This window comes from Doryrhamphus excisus, linkage group LG10, assembly GCF_037039965.1.
Source record: "Doryrhamphus excisus strain RoL-2023G ecotype Guam linkage group LG10, RoL_Dexc_Guam_v1.1, whole genome shotgun sequence".
NCBI lineage: Eukaryota > Metazoa > Chordata > Actinopteri > Syngnathiformes > Syngnathidae > Doryrhamphus > Doryrhamphus excisus.
Genome location: NC_136366.1, coordinates 9,609,121 through 9,630,934, shown reverse-complemented (window position 1 = coordinate 9,630,934; position 21,814 = coordinate 9,609,121). Strand labels below are relative to the sequence as shown.

At 43.9% G+C, this 21,814-nt stretch overlaps 2 protein-coding genes across 4 annotated transcripts; both read left to right on the top strand.

Moving 5' to 3' along the window:
- Positions 1-316: 316 nt before the first annotated feature.
- miga2 (mitoguardin 2) lies at positions 317-14,941 on the top strand. 3 transcript variants are annotated; one of them, XM_078794031.1, is made up of 16 exons: positions 317-477; positions 1,095-1,344; positions 1,444-1,654; positions 1,777-1,892; positions 1,972-2,092; positions 2,225-2,352; positions 3,260-3,377; positions 3,444-3,550; positions 3,615-3,718; positions 3,812-3,884; positions 3,976-4,062; positions 4,137-4,235; positions 4,316-4,450; positions 11,940-11,993; positions 12,069-12,185; positions 12,252-14,941. In XM_078794031.1, the coding sequence occupies exons 2-16, from the start codon at positions 1,249-1,251 to the stop codon at positions 12,447-12,449; spliced, it is 1,764 nt and encodes a 587-aa protein (XP_078650157.1). In that variant the 5' UTR covers positions 317-477; positions 1,095-1,248; the 3' UTR covers positions 12,450-14,941. The 3 variants fall into 3 exon arrangements, with proteins under 3 accessions (XP_078650157.1, XP_057920497.2, XP_078650156.1); XM_058064514.2 differs by having other exon boundaries at positions 321-477; positions 3,615-3,727; XM_078794030.1 differs by having other exon boundaries at positions 397-477; positions 1,022-1,344; positions 3,615-3,727.
- Positions 14,942-15,481: 540 nt separating this feature from the next.
- Positions 15,482-20,743, top strand: dolpp1 (dolichyldiphosphatase 1). The gene is made up of 8 exons (XM_058050268.2): positions 15,482-15,627; positions 16,287-16,387; positions 16,488-16,572; positions 16,672-16,771; positions 16,885-16,983; positions 17,724-17,852; positions 17,941-18,030; positions 18,111-20,743. Exons 1-8 carry the CDS (start codon positions 15,552-15,554, stop codon positions 18,145-18,147), a joined length of 717 nt encoding a protein of 238 aa, XP_057906251.1. The 5' UTR covers positions 15,482-15,551; the 3' UTR covers positions 18,148-20,743.
- The last annotated feature ends 1,071 nt before the right edge of the window (positions 20,744-21,814 follow it).

Below are 21,814 nucleotides of genomic sequence, written 5' to 3'. Positions count from 1 at the left end.
TAAACAAGCATAACGCTGCAATTCCAGTCTTTTACACAAACACCACACACACAGTTCAGCCGCTTTTATTTTGGAAAATGACTCTCCGAAACCGGAAAGTACCGTATCAAGCCATTTCCGGTCGCAGATGCGCAAGGGTCGTGGGTGAACTCAATTTCAGTGACAAACGTTCTATTTTTGTATTTCAACATTGTGTTAAAATGCGTACAAACACCTTATATTCACATACGTGCATTTATCAATTCAGAAAGAATTCGAATTATGTCTTTATAAGGTAACGCCTGATTGGACAGTAAAGAAATTTGAGTTTGTCAGTCACATTTATTCCCATTGGTGAAAAACACCCAGGAAGTCCGTCTTACACCTCACGCGATTGGACAATATGGATGCCGATATTAATACGTCATCCCCGAGCAAAAATTGTGTGCTTTCACTGACTGACAAGAATGCCCTTCCTTTGCTCCTTGGATGCTCACGGTAATAACTACATATTTTACGCTGATTTTATCTATTACACTTTAAGCTTTTGGGGTTCCGTGCTAGGCTTAACCATGTAAAATAGTAGTATCTGTTGTCTGGTTCATATAATGATCTCAAGTGACAGTAGAAGTAAGCTAGGCTAGCTCCCGTACATGCTAACGCTGCTCACCTTCGCAGGCTATCTCCTTACTTGCACAGGCTGTATTTATCATCTAAATGTATACACATTTACAGGAAAAAAAGTGGTTTCATATCTGTGCAAGGGTTGATAACATGACGTTACGGTGGCTTCCCCTCAGTTTCTTTCATTAAACACTTTCTTCACCATTGGTGCTGTGAATGTGCAGAGAGCTGGTTCTTGTAACTTTAACATTTTTTGGAAGTCCTACTATACCTGCTTTAAGAAGCACCTGCTGCATGTCTGCACACCTGACTTGCCAGCAGGGAGCTGGAAGCATGTCAAGTTTTTCACCTGCTTAACTGTTAATGCAAGATGGACTCTCCAGCTTTAAACCTCCGTGTGTTAATTCCCTGTGTGTAGCTGCAGGTTGCCTTATTTACAGCGGCCGATGATGCCAGTCTCATGTGGAGATCTACTGTTGCATCTCATGCAGGCTAACAAAATGCCAAACTGTGGACTACACGGTCAGTAGTGAATGACCGCCAGACCGCCATAGCGTTTGTAACAAGCTCTGAGCTGGCTCTCCTCTGTGGGCTACGGGAGCTTTATTTGAAGGCTTCGGAGACCTGTGGCCTTCATTTCACAAAATGTCCATGAGACGAACAGAAGGGGTGTCCATCGCCCAGGCTTTGGCCATGACTGTTGCGGAGATCCCAGTCTTCCTCTACTCCACATTTGGGCAGGTAATCTTCTTCATCAGTATGCATCTCCTTACATCTCCTATTGCTTTCATTTCTTTTGTTATATACTCACAGCAGCTCCTCTTCCTCTCCTGCTCTCAGTCCATATTTTCCCAGCTGAAGCTGACGCCCAGCTTGAAGAAAGTGCTGTTTGCTACGGCGCTGGGCAGCGTGGCGTTGGCGCTCACCGCTCATCATCTGAAGCGACGAGGGAGGAAAAGGAAGCAGGCCATCCAGGCCAAGGAGGAGCAGAAGACGGTGGGAATACCCGAAGCGCTGCTCCGAACAGGAAGACCTTCGTCATTGAAGAGAGGTAATCTTTGTCTAGTGCGGGGTGTCCAAAGTGCAGCTCAGGGGGAAATTTGTGACCCCTTTAAAAAAAGAATGAAGTCAAAATAGCATTAGGTTGTGGAAAAAGTTCTGTTTTCTATGCAGTTCCGTTGACGGGGCGTCAGATGATGAGTCCTAGCACGCGCAGCAACGACACACTGAGCGGCATCTCCTCCCTGGCTCCCAGTAAACACTCAAGTTCCTCACACAGCTTGGCTTCTGTCAGTGTTTTTGCAATATATGACATATTTCACCCCCCCTGCGCGTTGTTCTTGATATGTCTCTGTGTTACGCTAACAGATGCGAGTTCCAACCTCTCCAAGTCAGTCAGCCAACCCACCAACACCCTGGGAGGCCGAGGCTGTGGTGGAGGAGTCGGGTGCGGCAGAGGACGCCAATGCAGAGAATCTCTATTTAATGGGTAGGTGCTTGTTGGGGGGGGGGTTTGACTCCACTTTTGTCCTCGCATGATTCAAAAAGGCCAGGTTTCATCATTGAATGACGTGATTAAATCATGTGCATACGTATGAAGCTGCGCTCCGTGTTCTGTCAGGCATGGAGTTGTTTGAGGAAGCCCTCAGAAAATGGGAACAGGCACTGCACATACGCCACCACGCTCACTCCGGCTCCAGCAACAGCAGCTTGGCTCTGCAGGGGGCGGCGTGCGGAGACGCTCCCACGGTAACAGCAGTGCACTTGCCACTTTACGCATCCGGCTTCAAACCGTCACAGTTTTTCAAAAATATATTCATAAATCTGTGCTTTTTTGTTGTTGAATCTGGCCTATTATTAGTTAAAAAGCATATTTCAGCAAATGTAAATTTTTTTCACTTAAAATATGCATCTCAAGCACAAAAATTGCTAAATGAAGTAAAATACAAATATAAGGAATTTTAGGAGATTCATTCAAAGACACTGAGATGACATGTGATATTCTACACTGGCCACTAGGTGTCAGTAATGTTACATTGATGTGACAATGCCAACCTGAATCTTATTATGAGTCTTATTATTGTATGCATTCACACCTCACATTCATACCTATGGACAATTTGGAGTGGCCAGTTAACCTAGCATGTTTTTGGAATGTGGGAGGAAACCGGAGTACCCGGAGAAAACGGGGAGAACATGCAAACTCTGCACAGAGTGAGTGGAATTGAACTCGGGTCTCCTAGCTGTGTGGCCTGCGCGCTAACCACTATCCACCGTGCAGCCTCTTATTTTATTATATCTTATTTTCTGTTTTGTCTGCTATATTGGGTAATAAGAGTGTAAAGGTGATTATAGGGGTGTTATTTTATGCCTAGAGGTATCAAATAATAACCATCTTTAGAAGGTGATAAATGGGATTTCTATGCTCTAACTGCCAAAATATTCCATTTCTAAATAAAGAATCCTACTTAATTCACTGACCAGGATATAGGTGGATTACTGTCATCATAAAAGCTAAAATTCTAAAACAACAAAAAACATGTGGATGACACAGGTGCATTTCCATGGACGCTGTTTACCCCCATCTGAGTTTGAAGCCGCAGGTGTAGCTAAGAAGTTTTGGATGAGAGGTTCTAATGATTCCTGTTGCTTCCAGGTTGAAGGTCACAATAAAGTGCTAGCTGACAAACTGGAGACTCTGCTGCACAGGGCGTACCACCTGCAAGAGGATTTTGGCGGCAGCATCCCGACAGACAGCTTACTGGCAGACTTTGGTAGGAGAACACAAAACCCGGCTGAAGATTGAAGATTTCTTCCATCTTTGTGTTTTGCCTCGGCAGAGAGCGAGGGGACGCTCATACTTCCTGCAGTGGAGAGTTTCCACATGCTGCCGGACGATGACGCCGCCACCGTTTCGTCTGACCAGTCCTTCTTCTCGGCCGCCGAGGTAAAAAGCACGCTACACTCGCGGTCTCTCTTCCCCCAATGCTGATGGGTTCTTGTTGGCGCAGATGTTTGACACCTTCTCTCTGGAGGACTCCTACCAGCTCCTCAGACCAGCGGCTCTCTACGAGGAGGCCTTGGCTCTGGTCCGGGAGGACAAAGTAGCCTACAGGTCTCTGAGGTACATCCAAGAATAAACACGCGTATCAAAAATCATGCTGAATCATGAATATCCACTGCAATTCGTCTTACGTGATCTTACCAGGACTGACCTGCTTGAATGTTACGGCGACCGAGACTTCCTGGCCAAGCTTCATTGTGTCAGACAAGCGTTCCAGGTTGGCTTGCACTTGTCAACATACACGACATCTCCACTTTGTATACGCGTGGAGACCCCCTCAAAGCTCAGGGTTCTTGCTTGTCTTGCAGGTGCTGCTGCTGGATGAAGCTCACCGCACGTTCTTCATGGAGACCGGCAAGCAAATGATTGCCGGTTTGATGGTGAAGGCTAACAAGGTGAATGAAACGCTACTATTTCCTTGTGGTCAATGATTATTTTCATTTATTTAGTCATTTCTTGACCCCCTCAGAGTCCCAAAGCCTTCCTAGAGAGCTACGAGGACATGTTACTGTATACTCAACGAGAGGAAACTTGGCCCATCACCAAGATGGAGCTGCATGGCCGCGGGGTGAGTGCAGGCCACAGGTTTTGGATACTGAGGCGTTGGGAAACCAGGGTAGTATTTGGTTAGCATGGTGCTCGTGGCAGGTGGTGTGCATGAGCTTCTTTGACATCGTGTTGGACTTCATCTTAATGGACGCCTTTGAAGACCTGGAGAACCCGCCGTCCTCCGTGGTGGCCGTGCTGAGGAACCGCTGGCTCTCGGACAGCTTCAAAGAGACTGTAAGTTTTACATGTGCACACACATAATGTCAGCACTATTGACTTAGGAATCCCTCGCCACTTCGCTGTTGGAATTTTGCTGATTATTTCTCGGATTTTGTCTACTATATTGGGTGAGTGTAAAGCTGACTATAGGGGTGTTATTTCATGTCTAGAAGACTCCAATAAAGCTAAAATCCATATTGTAGGTGCAGATTGACACCTCTGTGTGAGGCCCTGGTTTACTCGTGTCCAATCGATGAGATCCACACAAAGTCCATATAGTTGCAAAAAATGAAATGTTTTATTTTATAGAATGCTATGACAAAAAGGTTCTATTGTTCAAAAAAGATAACTCAAATCAGACACGGTAAAAGAAAACCGTGTGCCTCCACAGCCGTCCAAAGCTTCCACCTCACCGTGTGACACAGCACCTCCCCCAACATGTGCCTGGCCGCACACCTGAATGGAGTTTTTATAATAAGCAGCACCATTATTTGAAACAAAAACAGCAACAACAATTGATGAAAAGAAATATTCCCCTTTCATATTTCAAACAATATTTAAGGTGTGCATCATAGCATAAATAAACTCTACAATTGACTGGCTCATACACACCGGCCCCTAATTGTTTTCTAAACTTAGAAACAATTACCAAACATATACAATATAACAATATACAAAGGTACATATATTGTTGTTAAACTTAAATCCTATCCTTCACCTTTTGTTCACTTTGAAGCGTCTCATACCTGCACGCAGTGTTCTCAACATCTGTCTCATACTGCTTCAAGGAGGAGACTGACCTTGGTGATGGGTCTATCTAGTTCGCTGCTCTTTGTCTTTACACGAACACGCCGAACAAGTCCATGTTCATCTGGCACGGCCTCAATGATCTTACCAATGACCCATGAGTTTCTTGGCGCAGTCTCATCCACCAGCAAAACGATGTCTCCTGACACAAAGTTTCGCTTCTTCTCTGTCCACTTCTGACGTACTTGCAACTCAGGCAAGTATTCCCTCATCCATCGTTTCCAAAAAAGGTCTGCCATATACTGGACCTGCCTCCACCTTCTGCGTGCGTAGAGGTCCTCCTTTTGGAAGACTCCTGGAGGCAGAGAGGGCTTGGTCTTTAGTAGCAGAAGATGATTTGGGCTAAGCGCCTCCAGGTCGTTGGGGTCACTAGTAGGTGTCGTAATGGGTCGTCCATTGATGATAGCCTCAGCTTCACACAAAAATGTTTGCAGATTCTCCTCATCCAGATTCTGTGTCTTTAAGGTGGCATTGAGAATTTGTTTGATGAGTCTGATTAAGCGTTCCCAAACTCCTCCATGGTGAGGAGCGGCTGGGGGGTTAAACATCCACTTAATGCCTCGTTGTAGCATAGTGTCCTCAATTTTGAAGACGTTCCACTCTTGCATGGCCCTTTTGAGCTCCCGCTCTGCTCCAATGAAATTGGTACCATTGTCAGATCGTAATTCCATCACTTGACCTCTTCTTGCAACAAACCGTCGCAGAGCATTGATGAAGGAGTCTGTATCCAGGGATGCTGCCACTTCTAAGTGCACAGCTCGGATTGCTAGACAGGTGAAGATAACACCATACCTCTTTATAGTGGATCTTCCACGTTTAACATCAAAGGGACCAAAATAGTCCACACCAGTTCTGGTGAAGGGCGGTTCATCAGGTATGACTCTGCTCCGCGGCAATTCTGCCATCTGTTGCTGTCCAGTAACGCCATGTAGTCGTCGACAAACTATGCATTTGGACAGGATTCTCCTAATTGTTGCACTGGCATTGGGGATCCAGTATTTCAGACGCAGTTTCGATAAAATATGATTGCGGCCGCTGTGACCAGTGTCTTGATGGATTTTCTGTAGAATGAGGTCTGACACCCTTAGGTCCTTGGCCAGGATGACAGGATGTTTGGTTTCCTCTGGCATGGCTGCGCGATTGAGCCGTCCTCCAACCCTCAGGATTCCATCTTGAAGGACTGGGTTGAGTTTGTATATGTGGCTGCTTCTTTTAACAGCCTCACCCTTCTGTAGAGCGCTAATCTCATTTTGGAATTTCTTGCGCTGGCAGTGGCGTATGATTTCCATCTCAGCCTCCGTCAGCTCATCTACTGTGAGGGTTCCTTTGGTTATGATTGTTTTTTCTGTTAATTTGGGTTTATGTTGCAGTCTTTTCTGTTGATTCTCATCAGAGCTAGACCTTGGACTATGCTCCTTTCTCTTTTGAACCAGACTTAGCAATGTGTTCCGAACCTTTAGAATCCATGCCACTGCCTTTTTAAGGTGCATCCATGAGGAGTAGTGGTTGATTAGTTGCTGCATTGCATCTATTTCCTTCAATGTGAGAACATTAATGATGGCAGTTTTCTTCATCTCGGGATCTCCTGAAGTGAGGTATTTTAAATGATCAGGGTTCTCTGGCCAGTTGTCCGTTGACTGGGTGAGAAAGGTGGGTCCAGAGATCCAGACCTTGTTTTGTAGAAAGGACTCCACCTTCTGTCCCCTTGATGCATGATCAGCTGGGTTCAAGTGTGAGCTGACATGCCTCCACTGACTTACTGTAGACGCTTTGCGTATTTCTGTTATTCTATTTGCCACGAATGTGCGAAATCTTGTTGTCTCGTTATTAATGTACTTAAGCACTGCTGTGCTGTCTGTCCAAAACATTGAATCCACAGCCTGCAGCTCCAGTTCCTTCTTCAACATCCTGTCCATGCGCCCTGCCATAGTTGCTGCTGTCAATTCCAGCCGTGGGATGGTGGTTGGCTTAAGCGGTGTAACTCTTGCCTTTCCCATGACAAAGCTGCAGTGGACTTGATTTTGATTGTTATGTTGGACTAAGTAGGTGACTGTGCCATAGCCGTCTTCGCTAGCATCACAAAAATGATGCAGCTGAGCGAATGTAGACCTTCCAAAGTCTGCTGGCTTGTAACATCGGTCAACTGCAAAGTCGGTGAGTAGCTGCAGTTCCTTAATCCAGTCTAGCCACTGCTGTGTGAGATGATTTGGAATTGTGTCATCCCATCCGAGTTTCATCCTACATAGTTCTTGCAAGATCTTCTTTGCTGAGAGCACCACCGGAGCCAAGATCCCTAACGGATCGTAGATGGAGCTCACCACGGAGAGAATGTTTCTTCTGGTGGGTGGTCTGTGTGGGATGACTATTCGGAATCTGAACTGATCAGACTCAACACACCATTGTACTCCCAAGGCTCTGTCCATAGGAAGTAAGTCTTTGTCCAGGTCAAGGTCTTTCACCTCACCTGCCCTTTCCTTATCAGGTATGGCTGCGAGCACCACTCTACTGTTGCTAATCCATTTAGTTAAATGGAAGCCTCCTTTCTGACAGATGGTTTTCAGATTGTGGCATAGCAACATTGCTTTGTCTTCAGAGCTGACTGACTTGAGGCAGTCATCTACATAAAAATTATGCAGTATTGTGCTAACTACTGAAGCATCAAACAGGTTCCTGTTGTCTTCAGCACATTTCCTGAGAGCATAGCTGGCACAACTTGGTGATGAAGTAGCACCGAACAGGTGGACAACCATCTTGTAGTCCACCAGTGTTTGGCTGATGTCTCCGTCAAGCCACCATAGAAACCTAAGTAGGTCAGCATCTTCAGGTGGCACTCTAACTTGGTGGAACATGGCTTCTACGTCAGCCATTATAGCCACTGGTTCTTGGCGAAATCTTGTGAGGACTCCAATCAAGGTGCTTGTGAGGTCTGGCCCCTGGAGAAGCTGTGCATTTAAAGACGTTCCTTGATAAGAGGCACCACAGTCAAATACAACACGAAGCTTGTGTTTTTTGAGGTGATACACACCATGGTGCGGAATGTACCAAACTCTTCCATCGTTACGACTTAAGTCCTCTTCAGCAACCTTTGTTGCATAGCCTTTGGAGATCATATCACTCATGAAGGTGATGTACTCCTCTTGAAAGATGGGATTCTTAAGGAATCTTTTTTTCAAGTTCAATGCTCGCTGTTCTGCAATAGCACGGTTGTTAGGCATTTTAAGCTTTATATTTTTTAGTGGCAAACCAATGCAATAATGCCCCTGTTTCAATCTGGTAGACTGTGACACACTTTCCATGAATTGGAGGTCTTCTTGGGACATTTCCATCTGTTCCTCTTGGCTACCTTCAGGGAAGTCATATTTGAACTGTTGGTTCCATAGCTCATCCAGTTTGGCCACAGTTATTCTGTTTGATGTAACACATGTTACATCACCAATTGCTTCACAGTTGCCTTCTCTCAATGGGCCATTAACTGTCCACCCAAGTGCAGTTTTGACTGCATAAGGTCCATCATCCACACTCCTGATCACCTCTTCTGGTTCCATAGCCTTTGGCACATTGGTCCCAATCAGCAGACCTATTTCTGCATCAATGTGGGGAATCCGCACTTGCTCCAGATGAGGCCACCTGTTTACGTCCTCTTGTCGTGGGATGTTCCTTTTGTTTGCTGGGATGATCCTTTGAGAGAATACTTCCTTTAGTTCAATGAAGCTGCGGCCTTCAACATCGCTCACTTCTAAGTCCGTGACAACATGACTGGGAACAGTCTTTTGCTCTCCCATAGTTGTTAATAAAATGTTGATCCTTTTCCCATTCAGGTTGAGGTCATTCATCAGCCTTTCAGTGCAAAAGGTTGCAGTGCTGCCCGGATCCAGGAAGGCATACGAATTTACAACTTTGGTACCGTTCTTCGCCTTTACTTGGACTGGTACGATGGCAAGAATACTGTCCATTTCCCCGGCCCCAGTGCCGGAACATATTTTGTTTGTACTGTTGACAAATCCACTGATCACAGATTGTTTCTCTCCATCGTCGGATGATCCTTCCTTCGGTGAAATTTTGTCTTTGCTTTTAATGTGCAACAAAGTGGGATGAGTCATTGAACAGACTTCACAATTTAATTTGTCTTCACACAACTTGCTCATGTGTCCTTGTTTTAAGCAGCTGAAGCACAGCCCCTTTCCACGAAGGAAGTCTATCTTCTCTTTGTGCAAAGCCTTTCTCATTTTTTTACATTCCACCATGCTGTGTTGACCTTGACAAAAGAGACATGGCTGGGTGTAAGCATGGGCAGGACCATGAGAATTCCTTTGACTTGACTTTAAATCTGTACTGGCACTTGATGGGTTGCGCACTGGTGTCACTGTTGTGGTGAAAATTGTTTTAGCACTCTTTCTTTGTGTTGTGAGGTTTATTGGAGTCTTCTCTTGAGCTTTGCTGTTGTCCTTTATGTCTCCAAACAACGGATGTAGCGCAATTTTAGCTTGTGTGTTGACAAACTTGACGAGGTCCTTGAACTTGGGTCTTTTAGTTTGCTTCTGTTGGATTTCATAAGCAACACTCCTCCACCTCTCCCTCAGCTTATATGGAAGCTTATTAATAATGGCACGCATGTTAGAAACGTGATCCAGCTCCTCCATATACTCCATGTCGGTCATGGCATTGCTGCAGCTGGTGAGGAAGAGAGCAAGTGCATTGAGAGCCTCACCATCATCTGCCTTGATTGTTGACCAGTTCAAAGCTTTGTTTATGTATGCTACAGAGATCCTATATTCATTTCCAAAATGTTCTTTTAAAAGTCTTTTTGCTTCACTGTAGCCCTTGTCTGGATCCTTGTGAAGGCAACTTCGGATTAACTCCCGAGGCTGTCCACTGGTGTATTGTTCCATGAAATACAATCGATCCTTGCTGCTCTCCGTTTTGCTCTCCACACCATGTTCAAATGCACTTATAAAAAGTCTGTAGTCCAACGGATCTCCTTTGAAGATAGGAATGTGTTGTGGGGGTAAGGTAAAAAGTCTCTGTTGCTTTACCAGGAATTCTGTAATATCATTTTGGCGCTGCATTATATTGAGCAAGGCTTCAGAGCTTGCTGAGCTTCCACCACTACTGCTGCCTGAAGAGGAACCATGGATACTGCTGCCACGTGAAGCTAAATGTGGCTGTGCAGCAGTACCAGGGCATGGCGTTTTATTGCTTTTATTTTGTTGATGCTTAGTGGTTGCTTGTTGGCTTGCTTCATCATTTTCATCTTTCACATTTTGCTGATTTTCTTGTGAATCTAAGAGGATGTCATCCTTTTGGGGTGTCTTTGTGTCCTCAAACATCTGTAAGACCTTAAGTTTAGCATCTGCAGCAGCCAGAGCAATTTGAATCTCAAGCTCCTCCCTCTCAGCCTTGAGCTTATTCTGTTGCTCCTCCAAAGCTTGCCTTTTCTTCAGAGCTGCTGCCTTTGCCAGAAGTGCAGCCCTTTCCAGCTCTGCAGTCAGACGTATTGAAGTTGCAGAACATGAAGAGCCACCAGCAGTGCCCTTTGACCTTTTTGACCTTGTCGACGCTGCTTCTGATATGCTATCTGAAGGGTGGACATTTTCATTGACTTTCCTTGCTTCCTCCATACGTTTATGAACATCTTCCATCCAACCAGTAACCTGCTTAATAAAGTCCTTAAATGAATCTGCCTTTGGTTTAAACCAGTTCTGTTGATCACTGTTCATAGCATCTTCAGATGAAAGTCGCTGAAATATTTCCTTCACAGAAATGTTGAGTTTACAAAACTCTTCAAAAAGCTTGTTAAAATTGACACTCAGTTCAGTCTTTATCAACTCCAAATTTCCATCATGATCCATTAAATGAAGCAACTCATTCTTTTTTCTTGTCAGTTGAGCCAACATGGACGTCCTTGCACCTATTTTTCTTTGCAATGCATCCTCCATCGCTTTGACTGTTGGTTTCACCTGCCGCTTTTCCACTGTGGCTGAATCTTTATCATCCTCCATGATTTAGAAGCCTTTTCCACTTGCTAGCTGCAGTTAGCTTGACACAGCAAGGTGTTTCAATAGGTTGCGTTGAGGAGCTCCCACCTTTCCTTAGCGAAGTCCTCTTCCAAAGTCCTGGTGTTCCAAAAGTTTGTTCCACATGTAAAGGCCGTGAGGAGAGGGTTTTCTTTTACTATTGTAGGTGCAGATTGACACCTCTGTGTGAGGCCCTGGTTTACTCGTGTCCAATCGATGAGATCCACACAAAGTCCATATAGTTGCAAAAAATGAAATGTTTTATTTTATAGAATGCTATGACAAAAAGGTTCTATTGTTCAAAAAAGATAACTCAAATCAGACACGGTAAAAGAAAACCGTGTGCCTCCACAGCCGTCCAAAGCTTCCACCTCACCGTGTGACACAGCACCTCCCCCAACATGTGCCTGGCCGCACACCTGAATGGAGTTTTTATAATAAGCAGCACCATTATTTGAAACAAAAACAGCAACAACAATTGATGAAAAGAAATATTCCCCTTTCATATTTCAAACAATATTTAAGGTGTGCATCATAGCATAAATAAACTCTACAATTGACTGGCTCATACACATATTTAGAAAGTTGTAAACAGGTTTTCGATGCCCAACTCCAAAAATATTCACATTTCTAGAAAGGGCTAACAGTGATAAATGAGGGATTCCTATCTTCTGTTGTGTCAGGCTCTGGCGACAGCTTGCTGGTCCGTCTTGAAGGCCAAAAGACGCCTCCTCATGGTGAGTCAGACATTTGTCAGACGGGTGCTTTTTATTCCACTCTTCTCTAAGCAAGGTTCACTTTTGTGCTTGCAGGTTCCTGACGGCTTTATCTCCCACTTCTACGCCATATCAGAGCATGTGAGCCCGGTTTTAGCCTTTGGCTTTTTGGGCCCCAGGCAGCACTTAAGTGAAGTGTGTACTATTTTCAAGGTGAGCATGACTTAATAAACGCACGCTGCTGTGCATCCAGACTCATTTGCTGCCTTTTGTCTGTAGCAACAAATCGTGCAGTACCTCAAGGACATGTTTGATCACGACAAGGTGCGCTTCACCTCGGCGCAGTGCTTGGCCGAGGACATCCTGAAACTTTCCCACCGCCGCAGTGACATTTTGCTGGGCTACCTGGGTATCGACGGCCTCCAGGAGCTCAACGGGGCGCTGCCCGGCGACACTCACGCAGGCCTCGCTAACTGACAAGCAGACATCCGCTCACACTTTGTCCGTCCCGCTTATTGCTCGGCATCAGGAAGAAGAAGGAAGCCCGGTTATCTGCTGCTGATAACAATCGGGAATTCCTCCTGCAATCACAAGATCACAGGCTCTACGAATGAAGGACCCTCTCGCCTGATGACTGCACCGCTCTGTCACCTTCATGTCATCGCCCGAGAGCCTGGAGGTATCATTAGCGGTGTGAATGACTGATACTGCTGTGCGTATTTTATATCCAAAAGAGAACCATATCTGCTAAATTTCCATCCTACTTGAATCATCTTTAAATGCAGCTATACTCTATATACATACACACAGTGGAACCTCAGTTTTCCTCATCCGATACTGATATCAGCACAGATCATACATCATTTTATTACTTGTTTAGTAGCTTGGAATGTTAAAAAAGACTCCATCGAGTGGTATTACTCAGAGAATAATAGTCAGCAACAGTAGTATGAGGGGAAAAACTCTCCCATTTCTTCTTAATACATCTGTTGTCTCGACATGCTCAATGAAGCATAAAACCTGACATCACTCGACACCGTGCACGGGGGTTCTTACAGACAGTGATGTTTGGCAAATGTGTCAAACAGCAAGGTTGAGATGAAGTTAGTCGTTTTATGTACATTTCCCCGGTTCTGTGTCATCACGGGAAACTTGTGCATGGCAAGTTTTGCATTATGCTGCAATGTCTTTGTCTGACTTTTCAGGGAAAATAAAGGAGGAATCTGGGAAGGACTGCTTGTATCAGAGATTTGAAATGCAGGCCGATAATACCCAATCCCCCCCCCCCCCCCTTCCCCCACGGTCAGAAAGACAGAGTGTGCTTGAATGCCTCATCATTGCTGGTGCTCATTGCTTATAAAAAAAGGAAGAATGGAGTCTAAAATTGAGTTAATCATTGCACTGTATGGATTAAATAAACCACACAAACGCACAGGAAAGATGATTTGATGATTCCTTGGTCGGAATCTGTCTTGAGTATCCCAACTTGCATTCTTCACAGAAACTGAGTCACGCTGCTTGATTCGGTCACTGTTTGGACATACGAGACAGAGTGACAAGGGACATATATTTGTCCATCATTTTCAAAACTGAGATTCCACTGTCTTTTTTTTTTTTTTTTTTACCTTGAGTGTGCATGAATTGCAAACTATGCTTCACATGTTACTGTGTGCTGTTAACTTGACACCTTTGACATCATCATTTTCATCTACATGAGCAAACCTGTTACATTCCTTGCATTATGGACTTCTTTTCTTTTCTTTTCCTGGAGATGCCATGTTGATTATAAGCGACTGATGAAATGTAATGATACAGGTAACCGTCACCACTAATGCAGATGGAACACAATGGAAATATTTACTCATTAATTATGCCACTGTGCTTAGCTATAAACATTACACGTTATTATGATTAATATTGCGCACGTGCTGATATTTTCTGAGAACATTGGCACTGACCATCAAATGAAACATGGCCCCCTAGTGGTGATGGATACGGTTACGTTCTGATTTCTCTGACAAGAGACAAAAAGAACAAGCTGAATTGGAAATGTTTTCCTTTCATGGTGGCGCTGACATCTTCATAGTCATGCTAGTTATATTGATGGAACTGTCTCCAAGTGTAAAGATGAGCTTTTGGAATGTATGTATGCCATTCTTTTGGTTGGCATGTTGGGTTGCAGGGATGCCTCTCACCATATGTGAATATTATGGCCATGTATATAAGAGATATTCACTATATGAAGAAAATAATGTATTCTTTATCCTATATTTACTATAAAGCCTGTGTGTGTGTGTGCGCGCGCGCTGATCCATGTTTGGCTGACTATCAAGTTACAAAAACATTTTTGTGTCTTTTGTGAGAATTGTTGCATGTGACTGCGTGGATTCATTAATTTCATCGTGCAACACATGGACACACCTGAGACAGATGTTTTCAAGGAAGGATTTATGCCTGGAATATGTTTTAAGACTACATCAAGTGTCCTCTTCATGCCTTTTTTGTCTTTATCTCCCTCTAATGCTTGTAAAAAGTGTAAATGGGTGTTGATTCGCTGTATTAAATGTTATTTTTTGTTATTTAACAATGGTTTGCCAATATATCATGATTTGACAATCTTGTTATACCTCACGTCTTTTCATCTTGTGCTGTCTTTTCCATCTTCCTTGGTCACTCCTGCCACCTGCCATGTTTTGTCTAATATCTTTGGTCTGCCCCACTGGTGTAAATTTTCCTCTCGTAATATTATGACTTTATTCATTTATAACATTATCCGCATGCTAATTTTCCAAAAATTACAACTTTGTTTTGGTTTGGTTGTTTATAATATTACAACATTTTAAAAACATGCTTTTTTAATATTTCAACTCTACGCTTGAACTTTTTCCGCAACCAAATTTTCCAAACATTGTGTTTATTATTACTTATGTATTTTTTAATTTAATATTTCAACTCTACCATAATTTCATTGTTTGTTCTGTATTTTTCCTGTCAAATGAAACTTGAAACTTTTGAAACTCAAAAGAAACTTTTTTCTCTACCTTTTTTTGACTCTATGCTTTTACAGCTGTTTTCTTTAAATCTTCTAAATATTTATATTTAAACTTTCTTCTCGTAATTCTAACTTTGTTCCCATTATAATTGGCTTAATAACCCAACTTTTTCTGCAACCTGCTTTTCCAAAAAAAAGCTTCATCACTCTTGATGCCCTCCTGACCTCTGTGACACTTTTTAAGAATCAAATGTACCCCCTTTGGTTTGCAATCTACTCCATAGTTTAACTTCTTATCCCCCATCATTGCTTCTAAAGCCTTTAATGATTTGACTAAATGGATAGCTTTACAGAGCTTGCATGTGTTTTTTTTGTTTGCTACTTTGCTGTGTGTGCATTGGGCCTCATTGTTTTGGTCCATTCAATAATTCTTCTCTATGGACTTCCGACTCACAGCTCTCGCTCTTTGCTGATTGGGCAGTTCACTAACTACCGGGACTCCTTTGAAGGCAATGCATGCCTCGCCATTGGCTGGACAAGGGCGCGGGGCGTGGCCTACAAGGATCGCCCGGTTGTGTCCGGGTAAGATGGCGTTGGAAGAGCAGTGCTCGGCACCACCCCGATGGCGGTCGATATCGGTGACACACGTCGAGTTTCCTGAGGGTACGTATACGTAACATTTCTTCCCGACGTACGAAGCTTTTGGCGACGCATTGCTTTGAGTGCGTTGTTGTTTCAGGCCGCGCGGTCCGTTTAGTCGCCCGTCAATGGCAACGACTGTGCCCATGTGGCTGCTAAATAGTGAGACACAGTGAAAACCAGTGCACAGACGGGGCAACGTCAGCCGGCCTGCTAAATTGTGAGACGGGGCGCATGCGTATCCGGCGACTGTGGCCACAATGAAGAGTAGCTAGCTGGCGTGATAACTCTGTTTATAGACACATTTATTTGATAGTAACGGAATAAACAACCATGTCACATCATTAAGTGTTCACACGTTTTGTAAAAAATGAAAAGCGAGCTTTGACATGTCAATTTGTGTGTGTATTAACGACACGAAACATCTGAACTGCTGCTAGCACAGAAGCTAGCTCACTGGCCTGATTTTGTTAGCATTGCTAGCATACAACACTTTGAGTTTGTTCTAAGACGCTGAAACTTGAATGAATACCTTTTTAATACTTAAATGAAGAATGTACACTAGGAGCGTTGGGGACTGCCAATCTGTTCTCACATATGTATCATCAGCATCATGAAAGTATAGTGAGCTTTTTAGTGTACTGTGTTATATTACAGTACTTGTGTGTGTCTCCTTGTTGCAGATGATTTGACGGGACAGGTGCTCGCCTACATCAGCCTCTTTCCCATTGCCATCGTCGTGGGCTTCATTACGCTCATCGTGTTTAAACGGGAGCTGCACACAGTAAGAAGTTCACTCATTTTCATGCTTGTCACCCATATTCCCACTGGAGGTCTTTTTTTGGCGCCTAACCGTTCCCACTTTTTATGGTGCATTTCCTTAGATTTCCTTCTTCAGCGGTTTCCTCCTCAATGAAGGACTGAACTGGATGCTAAAGCGCATTCTCAGAGAACCGCGGCCATGTGCGGGTGAGCAAAATAAAAAGTAGCCGTCGTCCTCCAAACATGCCTTTACATACCTGACTGAAACTATGAGCAGTCGGTGACATCCAGCTGTTTGTCTTTAAGGAGCTCACTCGTTGCTGAGCTCGGATTACGGGATGCCCTCCAGTCATTCCCAACTCATCTGGTTCTTCGTTGTTTACTTCTTTCTTTTCCTTTATTTAAGGTGAGCACCAGCTTGGCAAAAATTCCAACAATTAACGCCACATTTTTGCTTTGGTTTTGCGTAGAAACGTGCAAACGCACGCTGGCCTCTTATTTGTTTGCGTCTCTTTTCAGAATGCATCAAACGAACAATGCCCGATGTGTGGACCTGCTTTGGAGACACATCCTGTCCATCATCTTGCTAGGCATCGCCTTGTCAGTCTCATACAGCAGGTACGACACACGCCCTTTCACAGCTGGAGTACAGCAGAAGCTCATAACATTTCTGAGTAATAGTCTGTTCCGGGGTCAAACTGTGGCTGTCCTTTTAAATGTTTGAAGTTGTTAATGGGTCTAAAATTTTAACCTCGAGTGAGTTATTGTATCAGTTTCCGACAAGACCGCAATCTATTTGGACGCTAACGCTGGGGGACTCACAAACAGTGAGGCTCACGTGGTGGTGGGGAAGTCTCGCTGAGGAAATGGTGCGTGTAGCTTCAGACAGAATGGTGAGTCATTACGCCTGGAGCACTCCCAGGAAGACTCCAGGGGAGGCGGGCGGGGAAGTGCAGCCCGGAAATGGCGCCATACTCGCTAGATTAGGGGCTATTTCTTCAGGTCAGCGGACCAGGCATCGAAACTAGCTATTTCAATGAAAACATTTGAACCATCCTGAGAGAATCTGCATCCTGATTCTCATTGATGCTCAAGACTCGATGCCCAAGCCTTGGTCTGAACATTAACTAAATCCCAGCCATCCCTCCTGCTACATCTTCTTACTCGCTGGCAGACCTGATGCGTGTAAGGTGGGTTAAGAAGCGGTGTTCAGATGCGTACCGCCACCTACTGTGTGGAGTTGTAGTGACACGCTACATTCACAGACAGTCCTGTGATCACGTGTTTGAGTTAATTACGAGTTTCTTTGTATTTCCCGATGATTGACGAGTAATTAGAGAGTTGTTGTGCGCTGTCAGGGTCTACCTGCTGTATCACACCTGGAGCCAGGTGTTCTACGGCGGAGTGGCCGGCAGCACCATCGCCATCGTCTGGTTCTTTCTGACGCAAGAGGTGCTGACCCCATTATTCCCCAAAATAGCAGCGTGGTAAGACATGACCCAGATTCTCTTTGTCAGTGGGGACGCCCCGACGAAGCCTGACACTTTCCTTGTCCTTCTCCTCGCCGCCTCACAGGCCCGTGTCCGAGTACTTCCTGGTGCGCGACACCAGCCTGATTCCCAACATCTTGTGGTTTGAGTACACAGTGACCCGCTCAGAGGCCAGGTAGGCTGCGGTGGCGATAACGCAACAAGGGCGCGTCATCTTTAGCTGTCCTCAGCGTTTCCTTCTTCCTTTTCCCTCAGGAACAGACAACGAAAGCTCGGAACAAAACTACAGTGACGCGTCGGGCTTCTTTCACATCTCATGCGCGCGCGCGCACACACACACACACACGCACTGGACAAGCGACATCTGGACTTTTGACGCGGTTGCCAGGTAGAAAAAGGGCACAAAGCGCGTTCACACATCTCATCCTCGTGCAGCTTGCCTGTATGCGCCTCAGTGCATGCAAGACTGTGCAAGAGGCTAACTATTTAATCATAGATTAATATATATCTATAGCTATATCTTTTATCTCAACGCACGCTCGCAGTTACCGGAATCAAAGAGCCAACACCACGGCTTTACTCAACAGGCAAACCAACCCCACACACAAATCCACGGCAGGTGTCATTGCAGCATGTTTTTTTCTTTATAAACATGTACAGTCGTCCCTCATTCATCTCGGTTAATTAGTTCCACCCCCGACCACGATAAGAGAATTTTCGTCAGGTGGGATTCACAATTAATAAATTGAATATTTTTGTCGTTGGAGCATAAAACATCTGTTAATATGGGTTGTAACATGAGAGCCCTCTAGACATGAAATAACACCCATATAGTTACGTTTACATTCATTATTCTATGTTTACATCACATTATGCAGGCTACGGGATCACTGCAGGGAAATAACATAAGGGCCCCTGCTAGCACAGCGAGCTACTGAGCTAACTAGGTGGCCTCTTACTTATTCTAAACTTAGTGTTTCAAAAGGAGCGGGGAAAGTAGGACAAAGAAGCAAACCACTTCCACACGGAATAAGAGGAGAACCTTTTTCCCTACTCGTTCTCAGCCATGGCATTAATCTAATGTCATGTCTCATAACATTAGCGATGGCTAGTGACCAGAATATTACATATGACTTGCCTTTCAATATTTTTTTGGCTATAATCATTGGATGTTATCGTCCAAACTAATTTTGCTGGACGATAACGGTCCTACAACTTACTGCTTGCTGTTATTTTGGGACCATTTTATCATGACTGCAATGATAATATAAGGCATAATAATGTGAGTGCACCGTATCAAAAGCAATAAACTTTCATTTCTCAAGGGTATTTGGAATGTCAAGAGCTTTTAAATCAAATAAACAGCATCATACACAAAAAAAACAATAGACTAAAAATAAAAAGGACAGAAATTGCACTTATATAAAATAGACCCTGTCTTTAAGAGGAAAAAAAGCACTCCAATAAAAAGCACACAACAATAAAAATGGAGCAAACAAAAATAAATAATGAACATTGGGTTTCAATCCTTTCCAGGAAGGGTTGACATGTAGCGAATGACGGTCTGTGAGCGTTTTCTTTACATTAACTTTGCCGACTAGACACCTCAGGCGCAGCGGCACCTCGAGCGCCAGTTTTTGTGTGTGTTTTTCTTTTGTGTTTGAGGTGCGCATGCAGGCTGGTGATATTCCGCTTCTTCGTCGTCACTACTTTCCAACAAATCCCACATATCGTCTCGTTGGTGTTCCTGGGCTCTCCTTGTCCATTCTCTTTCTAAAGGAAATGGGGCCGTGTGGCATTCACAGTACAGTACACTTTGCGTTTACTTGCCTTGACTCTCTTTGAGGCTGCAGCGCTTGCTAACTGGGACTCCACCCTCTGGGACTTCATTCCGCTATAGAACCAACACACCCAGGTGTTGAGACAGACGGACGTTAAGTTAATTTTTTTGTATTTGTTATTCTGTGATTAGATTTTTGTGACTATCAAATATTTTTTTAAAATCCCCGATTGAGTGAGGCAGCGATATTGGAACCGCGCTACAGTGAGGGACGACTGTACCATGGCAGGTTTTCTTTTTCCTAATTTCTGAAATCGGTGAACTTGCGATATCCATAAAAAGTGCACTTTATAAATACCAGTCACGTTAGGACGCACCCCTTTTTCTTTGTCTTCTTCGAGCATCCACCTGTTTTCTTCACTACTTCTACCTTTCTATCGCAGCTTTTCTAGACTGTCCTGAAACCTTTCCACGGGGTCTTTTTGAATCCAAATATTCAGTTGGACACTTCCAGTGACAATGAATGAAGTCTACACCACATATCATGGAAAAAAACAAGCAAGAGCTAATATCCGACTTTTTGGTGACATTTATTCTTTTTTTGTTTGAGAGATGAGATGTATAAAATACACCCCAGTAAGATTTTTTTAAAAAAAAGATTTAATTCACAACAAACCTCACGCAAAGCCGGCACAGCAAACGTCCACACCTGGTAATCTATTTTCTACTTGAGGTTTTCTTTTGGACCAATGTGGTGTTTTTAATGCCACGCCTCATGTAGTCGCAGCCTTTTTTAATTTAATTTTTTTCAAATAAAAACACTTTTGACCTGCTTTTCCAAGACAACATTCCATATCATGTAGGGAGCATCTGACTGCCGATGGGATGAGCCTTCCTTTTTTGTATCATTTTTTTTGACAAAAAAAAGGGAAAAGTGACAGCGAGGAAAAAAAAAAGCCTCAGGTCAGTCGTAGCATGTGATCATGATGATAATGATGAGAATGTCATATCATTAGCACCACAAAGGGAAGTAGTTCTCTTAGGGTTTTTTTTGTTTTTTTTCATGTGTAATCTTTATGGAGCTGAATAAATGTGTTTATGTACACTTGGATGTTGTCCAGTAACTTGACATACTAGCTAACACATAGATTATGGTTCTCCGATGGTTAGTTAGAACCGAACCGAGGGAGAACCTTCCCTAAAAGTTGACAACATTGGCTGGCTTTTTGTTGATAGGTTCCTATGGGAACGATGGCCGTGCCGACAAAGTTCATGTTGAGGCTAGAAATGTGTCAAATATCTCTTCCCTGGTTTAAATAAACACAATATATTACAGTCACTGATCATAATGACACGTTCGTCATTATTAAAAGTAACATTATATGAGATGGGAAAACGTCAACAACCGTGGTACCTTCGAAGTACGGCCGCTTGGTGGCGCCAGATGTTCAACTAAGACGAGCAAAGCAATGACTGAAATCTTCATTTCAGGACAGTACGTTTTTTTAAGCAGTATAACCGGAAAATACATATGATATAGCTGTGTACATTAAATACACTCCTGATCAAAATGTTAAGAACAGCACTGTTGGATCTTAATGGGCTTCTGAGACCTTCAACATTTAATAAAGAAATAGATAAATAAGCAATTTACTACAAATGAGCATAAAAGTAAGCTTTTATAAATAAGCTGTTCATCAGCTGATCAAAAGTTTGTTCAAAAAGTGATCTGGTGGCAAAAAGAGGCTATGGGATTGTTGAGCTGCATCAGCATGGCCTCTTGGAGTGCACCATTGCTGCTGAGGTTGGACGCAAACATCCTGAGGGTTATGGAACAAAAAAGACACATGGTAGACCCCCCCCCCCCCCCCAAAAAAAATGTCACCGGAAGCCATTGGCTGTCCGTCAAGATACAGGACCATCCTTGGCCCAAATGAAGGTTGTTGCTTGTGCCGAGTGCGGCCGGATAACCATCAGACATCTCCCAGGGAAGAAACTTCTTCAAAGGCTTGGTCTCCTTCAGGGTTTGGAATTTGCAGGGAAGCACCAAATATTGGAAATATTGGACATTGAAAGGTCCCTCGACGGTCCTGGTGGATTTCAATATTACTGGCCTGACAAAGAGATCCCACCTGAGAGGTTTTTCACACGGCATAGTCCAGAGGACGCCATCACAATC

What these genes read in the sequence shown, in the direction of transcription:
- dolpp1 (XM_058050268.2), top strand. Translation starts at nt 15,552, where the DNA reads ATGGCGTTGGAAGAGCAGTGCTCGGCACCACCCCGATGGCGGTCGATA. An exon ending in AGAACCGCGGCCATGTGCGG is followed by an intron (nt 16,573 to 16,671) that starts GTGAGCAAAATA and finishes TTTGTCTTTAAG; the next exon opens with GAGCTCACTCGTTGCTGAGC. An exon ending in TTCCCCAAAATAGCAGCGTG is followed by an intron (nt 17,853 to 17,940) that starts GTAAGACATGAC and finishes GCCGCCTCACAG; the next exon opens with GCCCGTGTCCGAGTACTTCC.
- miga2 (XM_058064514.2), top strand. Translation starts at nt 1,249, where the DNA reads ATGTCCATGAGACGAACAGAAGGGGTGTCCATCGCCCAGGCTTTGGCC. An exon ending in CGGACAGCTTCAAAGAGACT is followed by an intron (nt 4,451 to 11,939) that starts GTAAGTTTTACA and finishes CTGTTGTGTCAG; the next exon opens with GCTCTGGCGACAGCTTGCTG. An exon ending in AAGTGTGTACTATTTTCAAG is followed by an intron (nt 12,186 to 12,251) that starts GTGAGCATGACT and finishes TTTTGTCTGTAG; the next exon opens with CAACAAATCGTGCAGTACCT.